The 21,284-nt window shown below is 41.8% G+C and overlaps 1 protein-coding gene across 2 annotated transcripts in view; it reads left to right on the plus strand.

The window, feature by feature from the left end:
• Positions 1–21,284, plus strand: part of aatka (apoptosis-associated tyrosine kinase a) — a 34,271-nt gene that overhangs the window by 4,551 nt on the left and 8,436 nt on the right. Inside the window, exons 2-7 of one of the 2 annotated variants that reach the window (XM_051387241.1) lie at positions 8,901–9,034; positions 15,330–15,471; positions 19,111–19,190; positions 19,625–19,743; positions 19,896–19,983; positions 20,114–20,247. In XM_051387241.1, coding sequence (XP_051243201.1) covers positions 8,901–9,034; positions 15,330–15,471; positions 19,111–19,190; positions 19,625–19,743; positions 19,896–19,983; positions 20,114–20,247 — 697 coding nt within the window. The other variant, XM_051387243.1, reaches the window with a different exon arrangement.

Consider the following 21,284-nt stretch of genomic DNA (forward strand, 5'->3'; position numbering starts at 1 on the left):
TAATGCAGCCAAGTTGCATTGCTTGTATTTTTTAGTTCTATAATAGCATAATGTAATTGTTATGGTATAGTTGCTTTGTAAATTCTAATCTGACAATTCTGACAACACTGTCTGGTCGAGACAGACGACCACCCACCTAGAGCCGGAGGATCTGTCCTAGGTTTCTGCCTTTTAACAGGCAGTTTTTCCTTGCCCTTGTCGCCAAGTGCTTGCTCATGGTGGTACTGTTGGGTCTCTGTAATTAATGTTAAAGAGTTCGGTCTAGACCTGCTCTATTTGAAAAGTGTCCTGAGATAACTTCTGTTATGAATTGGCGCTATACAAATAAAATTGAATTAATTGAATTGAATTGTAAACTTCTTTGACTTTATGGATATAATTTTTTCATATTGGACATGACAAGTGCTAACCCTTCCTCTTTCATAAGTAAAGCAATAGCAATAGTAAAATGTTTCCACCAGGCATTGAGTCCTACTTGCATTCACTTTTCCTTTTCAGACTCATTTGCTGGAGAGTAGTGGTATATATTAGATCATCCTCACCAAGGCACCAAATAAATCCATCTACTTAAGTACCTTATATTATTTGGAATTTTAAAGCATTACTTAAACATGTTAATCAGAGCGTGTGGTAAATCAATAAATAGAGCTTAAATTAAAAGTTGGGTTAAGCAATAATTCAATATCACGTGTCTGTCCACCAAATGGCAGCAATAACAAATCATTAGGCTCATTAGAATACACAAAAACTAACCAATTGCATTCAGAGGCATATTGGCATGTGCCTGTTGATAACACCCCTTGGAAACTGAAAATGAACTGGGAGGTTGCAAATTAGTCTGAAGATGCCAGCCTACTAATATGCTTGTACTGATTAAGTATTGTGATGCCAACTGAATAGTTAAATGCTTGAGGGTCCATTTACATGCAATTGAAAAACCCTTGATAGCAGCCACTGCTTTAATTGACTGCCTCAGTCCTTTTAGACTTATTTTAAGAGCTGCACATTAGTAAGACTGAGGCACATTTCCATCTGTGGTCAGTTTTTCATTGTAGAAATGTATGTAAGTGGTTCAAAATTACTACAATACGTAAAAATCCATTGAATCTTGTAGTAGTGACAACAGAGGTGCATTAATAAACATGTGTCATTAGAGTTACCTTTCCACTCCATCTTGTCCATTTAAAAAACATATATGAAAATAAAACTAATATATGTCTTCTTCACATGGTGGATCTGGTATTAAAGGTGCTACATAAATGTTTCTGTCATTATTGAAAACGGTTATAAAGACTGACAATTCTCAGTTTACATTTCCTATAAACTGTGTTGCTTCCTGTTGCAAAGAGGATCGCTGAATCCTCAGTCAAGTTTCCTCCTCTACTTGACGAGAGGATAAACATATTTTCATTCCATTCATTCATTTAACAGTTTATTTGCCAGTGCGATAAACTGAACAGCTTTTGTTCCATTTGTGCAGAAGAAACAGTAGCTCTGATTCTTTTTGTGCTGCATAATAATCACCCAATTCAGCAGATTTCCTTCAAAATTTTACCCAGCAGCCCACACTGCAAAATGCAGAGCATAGGGCCAGAGGCTGCCAGTCTCCTCTGCAATCATTTTTGCGTACAGTAATTATAAAAATGTCTCCAATGAAGGAATTATGGATGTTAAAGGCACCTAGCACCTTTACATGCAATGGCTCAGTCAGGAAGTTAGCCAAATGAGCTTAAAAGATCCGCACATCGAAGACTGAGTTGATATTCAGACACTCTATCTTCAACAGTGTGCCCTTGCCCAAGCTATCAGGGGACGGACATGACAGGCCTGTAATGCTGATCCATGGTGGTCCTCCTGGGCTCTCACTCCCAGTTAATGACAGTTATCATGGCTCTCTGCAGGCCAGCGCATCCCTCTGGCATCTGCAGCCATTCACAGAGAGCTTGACTTGAGAACAGCAGAGAGAATGTAAAACGGTGGAGGATACTGTACCCTACCATTAATCACGTTATGCTGCTCCCTCTGCTGTCAACCCTTCTCGAGACTGACATATCTGTGCATGTGTGCTTCCTCCTCTGCACCTCTACCTCATCATAGTTTGCTCTTCACTTCTCTTCCATTTTCTTCAACCTTACAACTTTAGCTTTCTCTCTGTCTCCCTCCCTCTGTCCTAACTTATGATCTCTCCCCTCTTAATGCAGCCTGTAGCAGAGGGTTGCTGCCAGACATTTTTCTCTCTTGGGAAGCCGCGCTGTGTCAGAGCACATCTGACTTCTACTTCAGTGCAGCACACTACCTCTCCCAGTGGGGGAGACTAACTCTTGCCATTCTGGATCCCCTAGACGCTGATACATATAGAGTCTTTTAAAGCAGGTGCTCAAATTACATCTTGACACCAACAATGAGCTAACCACTTGAGCCAGCAATTGATCCGTAACGATTGTCTTTATGCATTTTATTTACACATGCACAAAAGCAGTGGAGAATCAATATTTAGCTTGGCTTAGATACAGGGAGGAAGCTCTGTCAATTACCTGTTTTCATTGTTACCCTATTGTAGGTGCACATCTCTCATCTAGAAACTTCCAGTCAAATATTGTAGCTGTGACAGTTTTCTGCATGTGTGTGCATGTTTATTTATATACTGTATGTAAACTATTTGCTTAATACCAGCTCTGCTCCTGCTGCCTCCTGAGTTACCTGTAAATCAAAACCTAAAGGTCACACTTCTCTCCTGTCTCTGTCTATTCTCTCTGCTGTATCCTAAGCACTTCCCCACCATCACCACCTATATCACTGTTGCATTTGTGTGAGTGTGTTATTGTTGGAATCTACTTGGTGCAGCCCAGGCAGGACAGATGGAGGAGCTTGTTTGCCCCTGCAGCACTGTCCTGAATGTAAACACATGCTCAGGGAGATTTGGGGCTCTTTCTGCTCTTTCTGTTTGTGTGTCTCTTTATTTCCTCCCCACGTTAACACAAATTTTCATGTTTACCCGTTAGGAGCATTAACTCCAATATTGTACTGTAGTGTACTGAATGTTCTCTTTATGTTAGTGGAAGTATGGGCCCCTAGTCCGTGGCCACTGACCACACATCAACTGGAGACTTTTATCTAACACACTAGTTGCATAATGTATGTCTCTATTTGTACCCGATCTATTGGATACTAATTGCAGTTGAAACCGTATCTCTTTTGCCCTCTCTTTGTCTCCCTCTCACTCTTTCTCAAGACGATTTGATTGCAGTGGTGTGTAGTTTGGCAAAGTGCCCACCCTGCAGCACTGTCATTACTTGGTCTCTTGGTCAAAAACAAGAACTGGTGTGTGTGTGCATTTGTGCATGCATAGCAACCATACCAGCAAGAAAGAGAGGGACTGAAGTAAAAAGGGACAGACCACAGAGGGGAAATGAGAACACTGAATCCCACAGGGGGAGAGACATTTACCTCTGTTTTGCCAGTCTGTATCAAAGCACACAACATTATCTGTGGCATGGTAGAGCTTCTCCTCGTGGACTTTGTCAAGGGGTTGAAACAGCCCCCTGCTCTCAGTTACCACGGAAACTCCTAAGTTATGCTGTGCAGCCCAGTGCAACACCTTGACTCGGCTTTCTGTGTGGGTGCATGTTCTTATGTTCGCGTGTGAATAGGAACACATCGGTCCTGGCCTTGATTCGAGTGTGGGAGGCATTGTAATATGCATCACTCTGCCTTGAATTTCTCTACAGTCTTTCTTATCCTGTTTGTCCTCTCTCCCTCTCCTGCACGTGTCCATTCAGAACAGATTTGTCGAATGCACGAGTCGTGTATACTGGGTACTTAGACACAGTAAATATCCCAGCAGCTGTAGACCTGACGTTCAGTTGCTTTAGCTCCCTGCTACAGCTGCACAGGAACAGACCTCACTGCTGCATGCTTTATTTATGATCTACCATGAAAAGCTCAGTGGTTGTGCTTAACACGCTACATTCCCGTCTTTACATACACGCATGAACACACACACAATGTTCCTTAGTTTTCCTGCTTTCTTCTTGGGTCTTTGTCTCTTTACATGTCTATATTTCTCTCTCATTAATCCAAAAGGGGGGAGTCACAGGTTAGTTGAGGCAAACGGATCCACAGCGGGAGTACAAAGTCACGCTTAATGAAGCAAGACCTTTATTGATGAGTCTCACTTTTGGGAAATCCAAAGCAACAGCAATGGCCTCTTCTCCTTTATCCCACTGTGTCCTCCTCATTGTGAGCTGAGAATTGTGGGGGAGGCTGGGTGACTCCATCAGTCCTCCCTCCCAAATGTCAGGACATTACTCATCTTCCTCCAGTCCTGAAGACAGCTTTTTAATAAAGCGGGTATGAACCCGGCTTTAAGTGCTTTATTTTCATTTCGCCGTGCAGCTGGTGAAGTAATGTGTGCTTCTCAAATATTTATGGAGGACCCCGGGTCGTCGCGCTCTCACTTTTCTTCAGAAAGAGAGAGAGATGGATTCTCCAAATGTTGCACTTATGAAAGTAGTGCCACTGATTTTCCCCTGGATGACCGTATTAGACTTTCTGGCGGTGAATAAAGACTTAATAAAGGTTGATCCGTCTGTTGTAGACAGCATGCAAAAACTAGTAAGGCTGCCATAGTACAGGGGCATTATAGGTATACCAACATTTGCATAATGCACCAAGAAATAAAAGAACTGTGGAGCAAAATAGGGGCCAGATTAGGATTTACAGTCCTTCCTTCCTTCAGTCCATCTATTTCCGAACTTTTTGAGAGAGAGGCATCATTTGTCTCTACAGCTTTCTTCAAATGTTTAGGGGGGATTCCCCAACCTCTGTCTTCCCTGAAGTCTACATCCAGCCAATCACACGCTTACATACTGACAGGGTACTTGTACCCACGGTGGCTTGAGGTCAGAATTACTGAGAAAAACTAACCAAATCCCTACATGAAGCTTCTGGCTGTGGGTGAAGGTTAAAAAGAAGGTTGAGCGTTGTATCTTAGTTCACTAATTCACGTATGACGTCAAGTTGAGTATAGTGCATACAGCTACATAGTATGCAGATTTTGTGTATGCAAGAAACACCTAGATGTATGCCAGATTTGCAAGAATGTCTGAGTATGTGGTGTAGGCTTACTGGACAAAATATATTTTTTTCCCAGCATGGTCAACCAATCTGATTCTTATACTTAACCATCCAAACCAGTGAAGCACAACAAGTACTAGACAGTCAGAGGCAGAATAGGGCTTGTCATGACTTCGCCACCATGGGGAAAAATAGATTTCGCCTACCGGACCTACTCAACTGGCCCAAAATGCATTGCGCCTGACCTCAGACCGGTAATGTTGTCATTGATACATGTGATGCAGTCACACACTCTTGCTTGAGTACACTTTAGTGTGAACACGCTTGTAATGGCACACCTAACCATTTATTTAGTAGGCTGTAGTATGCAGTACATACTGATTAACTGATTTCCATGATTCCTCCATTTTCTGTGAAAAAAACTAAAAGTTGCTCCACTGCACGCCTGTGTTCACCATCTGCTTCATCAGTGCCTGTAGAGGCTTTACGGTTGGCAGTCACATCAGCCTCAGGTTAGATAACTTTTCAAGGCAGATAGCTTATCAAGATGGATGAGATTTTGTGGTGGGAATGTGACCAACTAAGGGGGAAGTGGACAAGATTGAACACTTCCTAAGACACGGTGAAAGTTTCTTTAAATCATAATGTGAAGACATGTTTGTAATTTTTAAAGGCGATGATCATTGCTAAAAATAGACGGAGGTAGTAGGTATGACACTGTAAAAAAGACAGAAACAGAAACCAGAGCGAATGATCAGCCCCAGGGTTTGCATATTACAGCAGTCGGTAATACTATTACTGAATATTATTAGTAGTTAGATACACTACTACTGGGAAAAGTTATATTATTACTGTAATAGTATTAATAGGAATAAGTTACTGCCCAATACTGCTTCCCCTATCAACCTCTACACAATGTGTCCTGTCACCACCCACTCAGGCTGTGTGTTGTGGTATGTGGTGAATCCAGAAAGGGCACGGCTTGGTTTAGCTTGGTAATCTCCTTCTTTTCCACTTCACAGACACTTTCTTTCTCACACACACACACACACACAACACACACACACACACACACACACACACACAAGCTGTCACCGCATAGTAGAGGGTAACAGAAATGAGAAAGTGCCATCAGCAAAAAATGTGTTTCGTCCAAAAGTGGAGAAATAAGGAGGGTTTACTGCACCATAAACGCCAATCAATTAATATGTGTTGGCCAGCAAGGTTGTTACCATGGTGATGTGTTGGTGGGTAAGTGCCCACACACACACACACACACAAGCTGTACTTCTCTTAAACACAGCTTCAAGTAGGAACCTGGATGCGCTGTCCCTGTCTGTTTTCATTGTCCGCAAATGTATGTGCATGTGTGCGTGTCTGCTCGTGCAAGTGTGAGGATAGGCTTTGTGGCCATGACATTAGGGTTAAGCTTTGGTTGGAGCAGTGCTGTTGGGGCTGCATGAGCTGTCAGGTCTGGAACAGTGTGTTCCCTACAGCCAAATGGGTCAGGACCGCCGGGTCTCAGTCAGTGAGCTGGAAAAGTACCCATACACAAGCATTACACACCAAAACCCCTCGTAGACCTAGTGAACACTGGAGCACCATGCTTGTGTTGCCCTCAAAGGGATAGAGAAATAAACAGGATCCTGAAGTGAGGACATATTGCTTCTTTACAGGCTATAATAGATTAATTTACAGCACATATAGAAAGGGGATGAGAGTAAATGTCATCCACATTGGATAACTGGAGGCGTGGGACATGGGCATTTAAAAAGGAGACATGCTGGCATAATAGGGTGTGCTGACAGATGGGGGAGTTCTGCCAGATTGCTGTGGTTGGCTAGTTAAGTTCAGCTATGGGTTTAGTGGGTTTTTGTTTTAGGGTTACAAGTTTTTATAAGAATACATTTTGTGAGAAAAACTGTTGAGAGTGAGAACTCAGAACAGAGATGCCTAAATAAGATTCTATTAGCAACATGGGGGAAACAATGGATTTTCTTCTATGCAAAGGGAAAAGCTTTCCTCCGACCACCAAAACATTTCTTAAAATGTGTATGTCTGAAGTTTTCAAATGTTATTTAACATTATATAAAATAATCTTAAACTTATAGACCTAAAAACTTAAACCGATTGAACACATGAAGATCAGTTACTCATCCTTTGAACACATTACTATAATGTCTGTGGCTCTGGAGGGTGTTGCCTAAAGTTCAAGAAAATAACACTAACAGTGTCATAGTGATGTTATCAGGGTTTCATTTTATTGGTCATGAGACTTCGACATTTTAACACAAAACCTGTGTATTTGTTGGGAATTTGAATGAAATGTAGGATGCAGCATTTTTGGAGTTGACCCGTAAAAGGATAGCTCAGCCTCTGCTGCTTGGATTTTTTTTCCACATTGTTCTCTTCTCTGTCTTTCATAAGTCACTCAACTGTGTGGAAGCTCAGTACTAAATTCCTGGAATACCCCTTAAAATTGAAATATTCCAGAGCAGCTCCAACAACAGGCGATCCCTCCTCCCTAATGAACATTACAGTAGTGTACTCTTTAAGGTAGCATAGTTAAAAATTGTGACAGCACTATTAGTGAACAGAATGGGACCCAAAATAAAACGTACAGGCAGATAAGCACATCAATACTCCATTAACTCATTATAAAGCATTAAATATGACTGAAGGTCAGATATATGTGCATGTAAAATTTTCTCCAGAGGCTACAGTAGAGATCTCATCGCTCCCATTAGACAGCTAATGCAGACGGTGGTTAGATGGTGGAGTAAAATAACCTTTAAGTGACTAATGCGTGATTGATTGAGGTTGAGTCCCTGAACCATTTGTTGTTTGAATGCTTCAGGTGTACAAATGTTTGGTCAATCATGTAGATATGGAGTATCTAGAAATACTGAGGGGTATTACTAGTATTTTGTATGTCTGTCATAACCTCTCCCAGTGTCTCTGTCTTCCTTCTTTCATCTGTGCATGCATTAGGTTTAAAACTGTAAATCAGAGTATATGGAGGTGCTCCAAACTGTGACATCTGGCCCTCTGGCCTGTCCTCAGCTAGTACAGGCCAAAAGACAAACTGACACGTGTGCTGCACATATGGACACAAGACGACAATGACAGACCTCAAATAACTTTCACAAAGGAGCAATAATTACACACAATGACCATGTGTGTGCTTTCCGAGCACAAAACCGTTTTCAGAATGCTGTGCACTCAAACATAACTACCCTTCATTGTGTGCTAGGCTTTAACAGCATTGTTCTGGAAAGCAGTTACTTCAATTAAATACATTTCGGGTTGTATTTTACATCACAGACGTTGCTGTGAGGGCGATTTTGCAGGGCACCGCAGAAAAAATAGAAAGCAGATTATAGATTTGCAGTAAGCATTTTCATTCATCACAGTTTACATTGAGAGAGAATGAGCAAGCCACCTCACTTCCAGAGGCAGTAATTGTGGGTAGGCAGTTCATGGATGGTATCAAACCTTTAGCCACCATCACTCCGAGTGCAAAGTATGTGTAATTAAACTACAGGGGCCTGTTTCCTTTTCAGTCACAGATACTAGCAATGAATAGGGAGCAGACAGGAATGCTAATGATGAATCACATGTTTCCTTCTTTGACCTGCCAATAAAACAGTAAATCATCTGTGTGTGTGTGTGTGTGTGTGTGTGTGTGTGTGTGTGTGTGTGTGCGTGTGTACAAATCACCTTTATCTCTATTTTGTTTTTAATTTCCTGTATGACCCTGCAGTTTGCCGTCTGATCTCCGTACAGTTCCACCCTTTTAACACAATCATCCTCTTATGTTGCAGATGGGGCTCCGCTGAGCGAGCTGTCATGGCCTTCATCCTTGGCGGTGGTAGCTGTCTCCTTCTCTGGCCTCTTCACCTTTGTCTTCCTCATGCTGGCCTGCCTCTGCTGCAAGAAGGGTGACATAGGCTTCAAGGTGAGCTCACTGCTTCCCCCTGCTGGAAGTGGCGAATAGAGCACAAACTGTTCACAGGAAGGAAGGGAATTTAGTTCTCTAGAAGGGACAGTAGTTACACCCACATCACTTAGCTGCAAGGCTGTCAGAAAACAGCTTCAATGAAAAAAACTATAAAGCCTGCACACTTCTGAATGTCCTGACGATGATCAAAACATGGTCATTATTTAAAAAAAAAATGTGGCAGTGAGTAAGTGTGCAGGCTTTATTGTTTTCATCTATGCAACCATTACTTAGACATAAGGCTAAATTAAGACCGCTAAATGAAGACCAAATTAATGGTTGAAATAATGTCGGACTGCATCTAAAGATTCTTTTTTTAAGAGTAATATGCTGATTTTTTATGGCTTATGTCAAGGCTTATGTCAAACAATCCAAAATATTCAATTTACAAAGATTAACAGAGAAAATCCTGAAACTAGCAAATATTTCACATTTTCGTTTGATTAAATTAATTCAATTTATAATTATTTGCCCATTCTGTCAATCGATTCATTAATTAATTAATTGTTTTACTCACTTAAAATTTTAATGCCAATTTAAAAACAAACTTCCTGTCCTTCACTTGATACATTGAAAGTTTACCAGCAAATGGCCTGAGATACACTATCAATTCCATTTAAAAAGTAATAATAGAAACAAATATAAATAATAATAAGAAAAATTATCTGATGTTTTGTCTATAAAATGTCAGAAAACATTGATAACGTCTTTGAATGTCTCGTTTTGTCCCATCAGCAGTCCAAAGATATTCTGGTTGCTTTCATGTATGACACAGAAAAGCTTCAAATCTTCACATTTCATGAGCAGAAAGCAGAAAAGTTTTGGTATGCTTGGTACTGTGTTAATATTTCTTCTCCGGAGATATCAGGATCATGATCTTACACTGTACTGATCTGTCCAACTCCCTCATCACCATTTACTGTAAATGCTGAAGTCTTTTGCTGAGGACTGTTGCCTACTTGTATGCAAGTGATGCAACCGAGTACCCTTACCCATCCCAGGCTGGCACACATTGTCTCTGTGTTGCCTTCAGCTGCCAGCATGACTCAGCCATGCTGTGTCAAACATCAGCGCTGAACTGAGCGGCTGATGAGGGCTAACAGAGACTGAAGCAGGCAGGGGGCATATGGAGAGGGAGTGGGAGGAAAAACCCCAGAGTCGCTGCACTGGCTGCTCCTTGTCGTTAAAAGTTTCCCATTAACATGCTGCTCGTGTTATGGCATTAGCATGAAAATACATTTAATTTTGGTCATGCATTTTAATGTTTCTAACTTTTTAGCTGGAGAACGGATAAATTACAACCCCGACTGAACAGTAGAGTCTTCTCTTAAGATAGCTTATCCAAATCATTTTGCAATTTGAATCCACAATGTTCCTAGCCCCCATAATTCCTTGGGCAAATTATGGGAGCTAGGAATAATGTGGATAATAAAATGAAAGCCATGCTTGGCTTTTTGTTGTTGTTTAAAGAGCTGCAGAAGGCACTAAAGAGGACAGGAGAAACGATGAGAGTATAGAAGCTTGTTTCTTGCTTATGTATGTGGTAAGAGTCAGGTCTGTGCTTCAGTGTTCACACTCAACTGTGGGAACAGCCTGTGGTAGGTAGATACTGCAGGGATAACAGTGTCACTAATGAGCCATCATTAACAACTTTCCCTACGTCTGTGTGTGTGTGTGTGTGTGTGTGTGTGTCTGTCTGTGTGTGTCTGTCTGTGTGTGTGTGTGTGTGCCCACGTCTTGTCTGTCCCACGCCAGATTGCCTCTGCCTCATTATGTGAAAGTGTATTTTAATAACCTGCAGGAACAGTAGGAGTCTAGGTTTGTTTCTGCCTTCTATTGGCCTGCTTTAGGATGGCCCCAGTTGCTAAAACAGCATCAGAGAAAGAAAACAGCAATTTTACATCGCAGAACACGGGAGTTGTTAGTGAGTTCAAACTAACATGTAAAAACACCAAAGTGACACATTTACACAAACAAACTAACTGATTGAATCAGCGGTAGACCAGCAACTCCTTGAACTGAGCGATTTAACGGCTAAACGTCAAGTTTGTAGGGTCTTTTCCATGATGTTGTCACTGTCAGACACACAACAAGGTGAACCTGTCAGTAGAAAAAACAAGCACTTTTAGTGGATGTACACTGACAGTGCATAGTTGCCCCAAAGGATTACATAGCAGTACATTTCATGGCTGCTGGTTGCAGCACTCTCGCTCAATACTAGACCAGTTTAAAAAGTTGTTGTCCCCAGTAGTTACTTAGACACAAAAACGTGGGAAAATAGGGTCAGGTTGAATAATACTTTCCCTTTAAGTCTGGTTAACATACCAATATGATACTATTGATTCATGCAGATATATTGTCTTACAGCGGCCTGACATCAGAGCGTTCTGGGTGAAAGTTTAGCTTACAGCTGCCCTGGACCTGAAGGGCAAAGTGACAGTAATGAACCATTATGCCACCCTGACTGTGATGTTTTAGCACATACTGTATGCTGGGTTTATCTTATTTTTAATATGTTATAAAAGAGGTGGGGATAGAAAAAGAAAATCATTTTTGAGACACCGTGCCAGGTCACTCTAACAATCATTGGACAAAAGTAGCAGGCACGAGTTTTTGTTATTCTGGATTTTAAAGTGTAGCTTTACTGAGATCTGACTCACTCAAATTGGGCCACAAATAATAATGACAGGTAATATGACAGTTACAGTAAATGTGTGGTATTCATTTGAGAAAAAGGCAGTGAAAGCATTATAATAACAACAATGCAAACTGTAGCAAGGAATCTTCTCTGTCAGAAAATTTGTTTTAATTATGCTGAAAGGGACGGCTGTGGCTCAGGAGGTAGAGCGGACACTGGTGACATGATTGGCAGTTGGATCCCCACCTCTTCTTGTTCATAAGTTGAAGTGTCCTTTGGCAAGACACTGAACTCCAAACCCCAAAAGCACCCTGTGTGGTAGCTTGCGGCCACTGGTGTGTGCGTGAAAAACGATTTGGAGAGAAGCGTTATTTTTCCATCCATCCATTTAAAACAAATTGAGAGTTATGTAAATAAAATATGTGCCTGTTGTCTTGATCATGGTTCGTTGTAATTCCAGAAAAGGCAAGCTGGTATAATGGTTGATGTATTTTAATCATTAAGCTTCAAAGCTATTAAATCTTATTCTTCCTCTCCGAGTTTGGCAGCAAACGCCACATAATGGTTGAAAGGTTCTCACTCTTTTTCCCTATCTTTGGCACCAGCTCGTCACTCAGCAGCTCGCTTGTAAGGTGCGCATTCGTGTGGGACTGCAAAATCGCACCGCTGCGCCGTCCAAAAAAGCTTCATTATTCCTCTCCATCGCGGTGCTCTTACTGGAGCGCGTAGTGTGAGGCTGGGTATTAAGTGCTTTCTAAACTGAAGGCTCTCTGGGGAGCTATGCAACGCTGACTCACAGCCAGGTGCCCGCTTTCACACTTCGCTCTGAGGAGAGTGGCAGATGGTTCTCCTGAATGAAAAACACACATTCCTATATACACACTGGTGTTTTAGGACACATGTAAAAACACACAAACACACACAAACACACACACACACACACACAATGAGCCATTCAGATATTTCATATTATCCCACCCTCCTGCTTTCCTCCTTTTTTCTCTTCACTTTTTCTCCTTTCTTTACCTCTGTGGTTGCTGCAAGTGGTAGATAGGCTTGTTATAGGTAACAGTTCGTTAGCCAGCGGATGGATGGATGGATGGGTGCTTGTGAGCAGAGCACTATTGCCAGCCTGGTTTCCTAACATAGTCACATTCTTAGAAACTGCTAACAAGATTGACTTGTTGAATTGAATTGTTGTGGGATGTTTCTTCCTGTGGTAGGACACTGTCAGGACAGGATTAAGAGGGGCTTTGACTTGAGAACCTGATATATTTAATGGAAATAGGGGAGACTTTGATTTTTCCATGTCTGCTATAGAAAATCATTATAATTGCAGCTTGTCAGTTACTAGTGTCAGTAAAATGTTATTATTTTTATTGCAATAGTTATTTATTACTCTACTATAATATTCATATTATTGTACAGAGTGCTCTGATATGCTGGTGTTCACAGGGGGCAGCTGAGACTATAGTGAGAGTCTGTGAACCATAAGAGATTGAAGTCCAGTGTGTAACACTATCTGGCCATGTTTGTGTTAAATATAGAAGACTAATAATGTGGCCCGCTTAGTATTTGGAGCCATTTTTAAAAACGATTGTTACCTTCAGTATCTGTCTTTTAGTAGGATTTATTTACATTTTCTTGTATTATTTAATTTTTTAGTGGACTCACATCCATTATAAAGAATCATTCGATCCTCACTTCTTGTTTTACAGCTATTAAAAAGCATCTTTAATATATTGGCTTTATGGGAATGTATAACCACATTTAATGCTGAGGTTATAATTGCATGCAGTGGCAGCAAACTAAATTATGCCACATGCAGCAATTTCGGCGTTATTTCGGCAGTTTGAGGCACACATGCTAATAATGTGGGGTTCCTACAGGCATTTCTTCCAGGGAAAGAGTAGGTTTTGGTGAGAATTTCCAGAAAATGCGATCTCAATTTACACAATTCAAGCCTACTCACAGCCCAGAGTTAGGGGAGTAAATTAATCCTCCTGGATTTAGGTTTGAGACCAGTGCATCTGCTGAACAAAACAGTTGCACTGTCTCCAAAGCAGACAAAGAATTAAAGGCGTACAATAAAAAATAAATGCAATTATAATTGAACATGTAGGACTCTGAAGGTTTTATATGAGCTCATGAAGTTGTTTACTCTCATAAATCTTGTACTGAAAATACTCTGCTAATCTACCTTGTGATCTGCCTCATGCTGCAGATTATACAATTTGTCTAGTTTACTGTTAATATACAGTTTTCTCTGGCTGTATATCATCTACTGCTCTGTTATTTTTCTTAACATGTAAAGCTAGAAGGTTGATCCATGTCTATGTGTTAAAAGCACAAAATAATAGCTATTTGGGTGAGTGAAGACAGTTCCAATTTTTAGACTTCACAGGAGGAAGGAAAGGAGAGACATTGGAGAGGACAATGCAAAGTTGTTCTCTCGTATGGGCAGAGTATCCTTCCTACATGAGTGTCTCCTTCCTACTGTGTGCTGTGTCACATTGAACATGGTTTAGGCAATACGACTTACCTTTTGATTTAAGATCTGCGCTCCTAAGACATACTGTGCTGTATGGGGGTTTACAGAAACATATAGTGTGCTATAGGGTCACACTACAACAATTAGAGAGCAAGGACATTGCAATGGACCAGGGACAGAAAGAGGCGTAGTGTGGATAAAGCAGACAGACAGAGCAGAGGATATGGGATGTGGTGTATATGGAAGGAAATAGAGAGGGTCACTGTTTTCCACTCCCTCTCGTCCTCATCCATCTTAGCAGGGAGGAGGGGGGTGAATATGCAGTTAAGGGAGCAAGAGTTTTTTTCTTGCTCTCTTTGCTCTTATTTGAAAGTAGTGTGGACATTTAGCATTTACATTGTAAATGTTATGTCTGTATCTTTGTCGTAGTGCACAGTAAACAGTAGAGAATGTAACTGCAATTAAGGATTTTGCAGTTGCGTGGTGGTATAACGGGAGACATTTACAGATATTTTATGTATTTTTGCAGCATTATTGTGTATTAAATATTTTTTTAGTACTTACAATGTACTCGTAGATAGAGCACAGTTTAAATCTTGTGGCTCAAAATAATCGGCACACTGGTGTTTCCTCTCAGATATGTTTGACATGATGCAAGTGGTAAAGTATCCAAAACTAGCACATCCTTCGAGAATGATACTCATGGGTTTGAAAAATGCCATGTATAACTATGTATGTGAAGTCATGTTTTATTGTTATTTTCTTACTTATAGTATTTAAAGTATGTAAAATGCAGCTTTTTTTGACTAAGTTTGATTTTAGTTTTATTTTATAAGAACCTTGGTTTATATATGCGTGTACATGAGGGAGAAATAAAAGACAGAACGAAATAAAGAAAGGCTTTGTGTATACAGTTTGAACACACACATTAGTGTGTTCCTCTACAGCGTCTTAGCAGTGACTCACATAATACACCCCACAATGTACATGACTTATGTATATGGCTAGGTGGGCGTGCCTCGGTGCATTTGAATGCCTTCACAGTTGAACCATTGTGTCCTACTGTCTCAGTGGTAGGATGTCTGCGAGTGGATGACTAATCCCCGCATGTGTCTTTGCACCAGGAGTTTGAAAACACTGAGGGAGAGGAGTACCAGGCAGATCTCTCCGCCCTTGCCTCGCCTTCCTCCCAGAATGGACCCGAGGTCTACATCCTTCCCCTCACGGAGGTCTCCCTGCCTGTCTCCAAGCAGCCTGGCAGATCCAGTAAGAACAACACCATAAACACATAACACCTCTAAGTTATACCTGCTTGGACTTTTAATGACCAGGTTTTCAGTTTAGTTTTTCGTTCTTTTTCTCTCCTCTTCTCTCTTTTCAGCTCTCATATGTCAGCAATCAGTCTTATAGCTTCAGTAGGTAACTTAATAATAAAAGGAATGAATAAAAATAACTTTTGTGAAATTTTCTTTCTTTCACTATATGCTGACGATAGTACATGAGACAGATTATCTGTGAGAAAATCAGGTTTCTCTGATTCCACCGTGCCTGGTTGTTTTCATTCAGGCACAGTGGATTCTTGCAAATGCCATTATGAGCTAGACTCTAGCTGCTAGAGGAACCTGACTTTTTTCACAGTCTCATTTATCTGTCTCATGGACTACTGTCAGGATATAGTGAAAGTTAAGGCAAATATGGTTTTCATAAGTTACCTACTGCTTTAATTCCCAGCTCATCATAAAAAGGGGATTTCTGCCACAGTAACATACTATTAAGAAAGGTTGCTACCTCTATGGAACATAGTGGGATTACATTATGGTACATATCACTCACTTTGTTGATTTGGATGAGATAAAACTGAGCACATTCTGTCAACATTATTTGAAACAGACACGGCCTCTTTCATTTGTTATCTCGCATTACATGTCTCTTCTTTTTTGCCCTCTGTCTCAACAAGAGACAGACATCTGTCCATTGTGTAACGCCTTTAGAAATAGACCTACTGCAGTGCTGCGATGCATACTGTATGTGAAAACTGCAGCCCACTGGAGAGGAAGGAATCTGACCTAGGCCTAGTGTGCATTATTTCTGGGGTCCCATGTATGTTTGTAAATGCATGCAACATTAAATCAACATGAATATAATGTGACATTTATTCATAATTTACTTGAAACTTACATAATCCGGCAGCTGCTCATATTATGCTGTTGTGTTTAATTTGTATTCTATATCCATGATCCTTCCCAGCAACGTCATATCCTGTTTGTTTTTCTTCAGGCCATTGTGCCTCACACCCAGCCTGTTAAAATGTGTATGTACATGCAGGTGGTGTGTCACAACTACGTGTGTGTGTGTGTGTGTGTGTGTGTGTGTGTGTGTGTGTGTGTGTGTGTGTGTGTGTGTGTGTGTGAGAATCTCTGTGTAAGCCAGATCCTGGGTGCTCAAACTGCCTCTCCCTGTATGACTCACTGGGTGTCTGCGCTGCACTGTGCTCAGCCAGAAGGGAGGTGAGTTGGGGCTCAGCATCCTAGGATGTGAGCTGCTCCAGCAATGATTGGACAAGGCAGCCTCGGGCTTGCAGCCAATCACTAGCCTCCCCTCTGTCCTCCATAGCTACGGCTGTATGATTGGTCCAGGTGTTGCAGGGAGAGGAATGGATAAATGGCGAAAGGAGATGAGATTGTGAAAGGGGGAGAATGTCTCCTTTCACTGAGTCAGAGAGAGATCTCTTACTCATTCTTCTGTTCTTCTGTAAAGACAGTAAAACCTGTTGTATTATTATATTAACTTCTTTACATACTGGGAATGTTTAATATTTGCAGCCTTTCCATTTGCTTTGCTAATAGCTGACAAAATTGCCCATGTCATGCACAAATGTTAAACGATTGAGGGGATGATCTCATATTGCATCAAGAAGCTACAGGTCCAGGACTGAACAGACTCCTCCATAGATATTAAAATTATGCCCATGTCATAAATTGTCCACCCCCACACTGGCATACACACGATGAGCCTAGTAATTGCATGTTGAACAAAAACACCAGTTATAACGTTTCTACCCTTACCATGAATGGTGTATTCTATATGAGCAAAGCATCACTTATACATCTGTGTGAACACACAGTACAACGTTTGCCACTGATTTCACAGTCCTGCTTTTCACGCTCTAATCTTTTATTCAAGAGGTCATGTAAAGCTTTCAAACCCCGCCACAGAGTTCTCAATGCATCAAAGTGAGTGAATCGATTGTGTGTATCATTCCACAGGCCCACCGATCCCGTGTCAGTGTCATTGGACCCTACCATCTTCTCTGGGAATGCCATGAGTAGGACGGGAATGCACACTTATGCTCACACATTCCACATTTGGAATAATACCTCTTCTTAATTTCTCTTTCTCTCTCGGGCAGGGAGGGGTGGTGGAGGCTCGGGGAGGATTGGGTTGGAGAAGTGTGGGTCTGTTATCATCGTGACAACCTCTGCCCAGCGTTCCAGTGGAGAATGGGCCTTGTGTGTGTCTGCATATAAGTGTTTGCGTGCTTGTGTGTGTGTGTTTGGTGCACTGGGTACCAGGAGACGTAGCGTGAGCGTGTGAGTGAGCGGGCCAAACAATGGCCCTGATTTAGGCCGGCTGGGCGGTGGGTGAGCATAAGGCTGGCCTGAAACGTCCATGGAACGCACCAGTGGAGGACTGGCATTATGGGCAGAATACAGTGAAGGGTCTGTGACAGAATGAGGAGAGACAGGCGAAGGGTGGTGGCATGCACCAGGACCTAAGAGCGGGGAGGGGAGGCTTGAGATAGGGGTGGTGAGTGTGTATGACAGAGGTCTTTTCTGCATCTGACAAAGCAGTAATTGTGTCCTGTTTGGCTGAGGAATGCTGCTGTCCTGGGTGACAGGGGGGCATTATGTGGGCCTTATGTCACTACTGGGTGTCTTGAAGCTGCACACAGAGCTGGCGCGTCAAACGGCACACTACCAACATGCGTGACGGTCACATCAGGCGTGATCCATGACCAGAAAATCTCAGCGGCCAGGCCAGATCTCCTTCGCAGAACCTTCGGCAGACTGGTCCGTGAGAAGTTTCTCTCTTGCTCAGTTCACTGTAGATTTAAACATAGTCTGTATAGGAACCAAGGATTTCGGTGTTTGCTCGACAGCTGGAGAGCTCCAGACGAGGACAGTGTGTGTGTTTGTGTGTGTCCCAGTTGGAGAATGAGCTCGGTGGAGATGAGGAAAAGGCAGCGTGGCAAGCTTGTTCAGCTGTGTGAGGGCTCCGAGGGTTAAATCCTGCCGAGGCTCTCTCACACACACACTGCGACCGTGGGCTCTTTCTCACATACACACAATGAGGCTAAGACGCCTGGGGTTGGGGCTGGGGCCATGGGCTCTCGGTTCTCACACTCTGAACCAGTACTTCATCCCTGCCTGGGACTCGGATTCAGTCCCTATCACGGTGCTCAGAGTGGCTGGCCGCTCCTTTGCTCCGCCAGCATCATCATCTGTCCACTCACCATCATCATCTCCGTTCATTAAATATGAGGATCCATGGAGGTATTTGAATTTGTGCACGACTTAAGTATAATTTTTTTGGAATTGTGGTGTGCCTCTGTAGTGAACTTTTGTGTGATGGTGGGAAGCTTCCTTGAACGTGTAGATATAAGTTGGGTTTATTTGCCTTCAGGCGATTTCTCCTCTTTAGTTAATTGACTATTTATTTAGGGAAATGTACATTTATTGTCTGGCTGAGAGGAGGTTGCTTTTATCTCTTCTTAACTCTGTAGTGATTTCTTGTCTTGTAGGGCTCCATTTCTATTCAAATTTTAGAATCTTATTTAATTTACTTATCCTTCTTTTTTTCTTTCTTTTCCCTTAATTACTATGTCTTTCTGACTGCTCTTTCCAGTCCAGCTTCTGAAATCATCAGACCTTGGCCGCCATAGTCTACTGTATCTAAAGGAGATTGGACACGGTTGGTTTGGCAAGGTAAAACATGCTTTCTTGTTCTTACAAACATACACACAAACACACACATAAAGTGTTTGCATCCAGAGATGCCACTCTTGCACTCATAATTACTTGCTTTAACCATTTCAACTGTACTTCAATGTCCTTTCTACTCTGTGTGGAATGCGAGGGTAATGTGATGATGATCTCATTCTAGCGTGGCTAATCTTTGGCACTTGTGCCAGGGTGTTTATTCCATGGGAGAAATTTTGAAATTCACAGTCACAGTGAATTCCTCACAATTTAATGTACAGTACATGCTCATGATTTGGTCATGCACCAGTCTCTTTGTCATGTCTTTTTTTTTTTTTTATTGTTTGTTTTTCTCAGTTTGCAACTGTTTGTTGATGCACTTTGTTACAGTAAAAATTATAGTATACATTCCTAGAGTTTCCTATCTGTATACTTCTCAGGTCCTGCTGGGTGAAGTCAATGCGGGCCTCAGCACCACCCAGGTGGTAGTGAAGGAGCTGAAGGCCAGCGCCAGTGTCCAGGATCAGATGCAGTTCCTGGAGGAGGTGCAGCCATACCGGTGAGCTGAAAGATGGGGTGATCTCTCACACATCACTGCCCTTCAGCCCATAAATAGCATCATATAGCAATAAAACAACGTAAATTAATGATCTGATTATTTGTATGGCCTTTGTTGATTCATACTTACTCAAATCCTGTTTCCTCTGCCAGAACCCTCCAGCACCCTGCCCTACTGCAGTGCCTGGCACAGTGCTCAGAGGTCACTCCTTATCTGCTGGTCATGGAGTTTTGCCCTCTGGTGGGACACTTATTGATGATCCAATTCTATCTGTTCAGTCCTTCCCACGTACCACATTATCCCCTTTGTGAATTGTTTTTTGGATTATTCATAAACAGTCAGAGCAACCTCATTACCTTTCTCCTCTCAGGGTGATCTGAAGAGCTACCTGCGCAGTTGTCGTGTGGCTGACTCTGAGACTCCTGACCCTTTGATCCTCCAGCGAATGGCGTGTGACATTGCCTCAGGGCTTCTTCACCTCCACAAATACAACTTTATACACAGGTACAGTATGTCTAGTCAGTTCACCTCTATTTACCTTCATCAATATCAATTCTCAAGAAAGGAGGAATCCACCTGAAAGTACTGTGCGCCCCCTGCTGGTCTCTCCCTGCAACAACATCCTGGTGCTGCCTGAGTAGTGTCACAAACTCCAGCATCAGTGATTTTGTTGCCGGGGGCGAACCCCTCTCGCAGCCATGTGGTGGCTGCCATAGCAACCAATCAGTGGCTGCCAGGCGAAAGAGCTCCCTGTTAGTGGAGGAGGTGAGATTAAATAAAGTGACTTAATTTAGTCTGTGTCTTTACATGGCCAGTAGAGAAGAAACAGTACATCATACTATACTGTACACATTTTATCATATGCTTTCATCAATTCTGTGGCTACACAGGACAATCATAATGCAGTGAGACCTATTTATTGACAGTATGTCACATCCAATATTTAGTGATATGTTATATATATGATATAAGAAAACTTTGCATAGTATACATAATGATAACAATAATATACTGACTATACTGTAACAGTGGTACAAATTGTAATGTTTGTGGGAGGCTGTGGCTCAGAGGTACAGTGGGTTGTCCCCTAATCAGATGGTTGGTGGTTTCAAGGAAGCTCCAGGAAGCTCCAAGGAAGTGTCCTTGAGCAAGATACTGAACCCCAAGTTGTGTAAATGTGTATGAATGGAGATAAACCTTAGTTTCTCTTTCTGATGAGCTGCCACTGCCAATAGTGTATGAATGAATGAATGTGTGCGGATGGGTGAGTGTGGCATGTAGTGTACAGCGCTTTAAATAGTGGAAAGACTAGAAAGGTTCTATATAAGTACAGTCCATTTAGAATTTAAAGTATCAGTTATAAAACAATGCTGCAATACTTTAAATCCCCTGAAAACTTCATTTAAAAATCTAAGTAAGGACAGAGTTTCATACTCAGAAACTATGATTTAATCATGTTTGACAGTTGCCTGGAAAAGTAACCAGACAATTCTACGAATGCCATTGTATTTTGATTAAATGTTGATAAAAAGTAAAATAAC

The sequence above is a fragment of the Dicentrarchus labrax genome, unplaced genomic scaffold (assembly GCF_905237075.1).
Source record: "Dicentrarchus labrax unplaced genomic scaffold, dlabrax2021, whole genome shotgun sequence".
Lineage (NCBI taxonomy): Eukaryota > Metazoa > Chordata > Actinopteri > Moronidae > Dicentrarchus > Dicentrarchus labrax.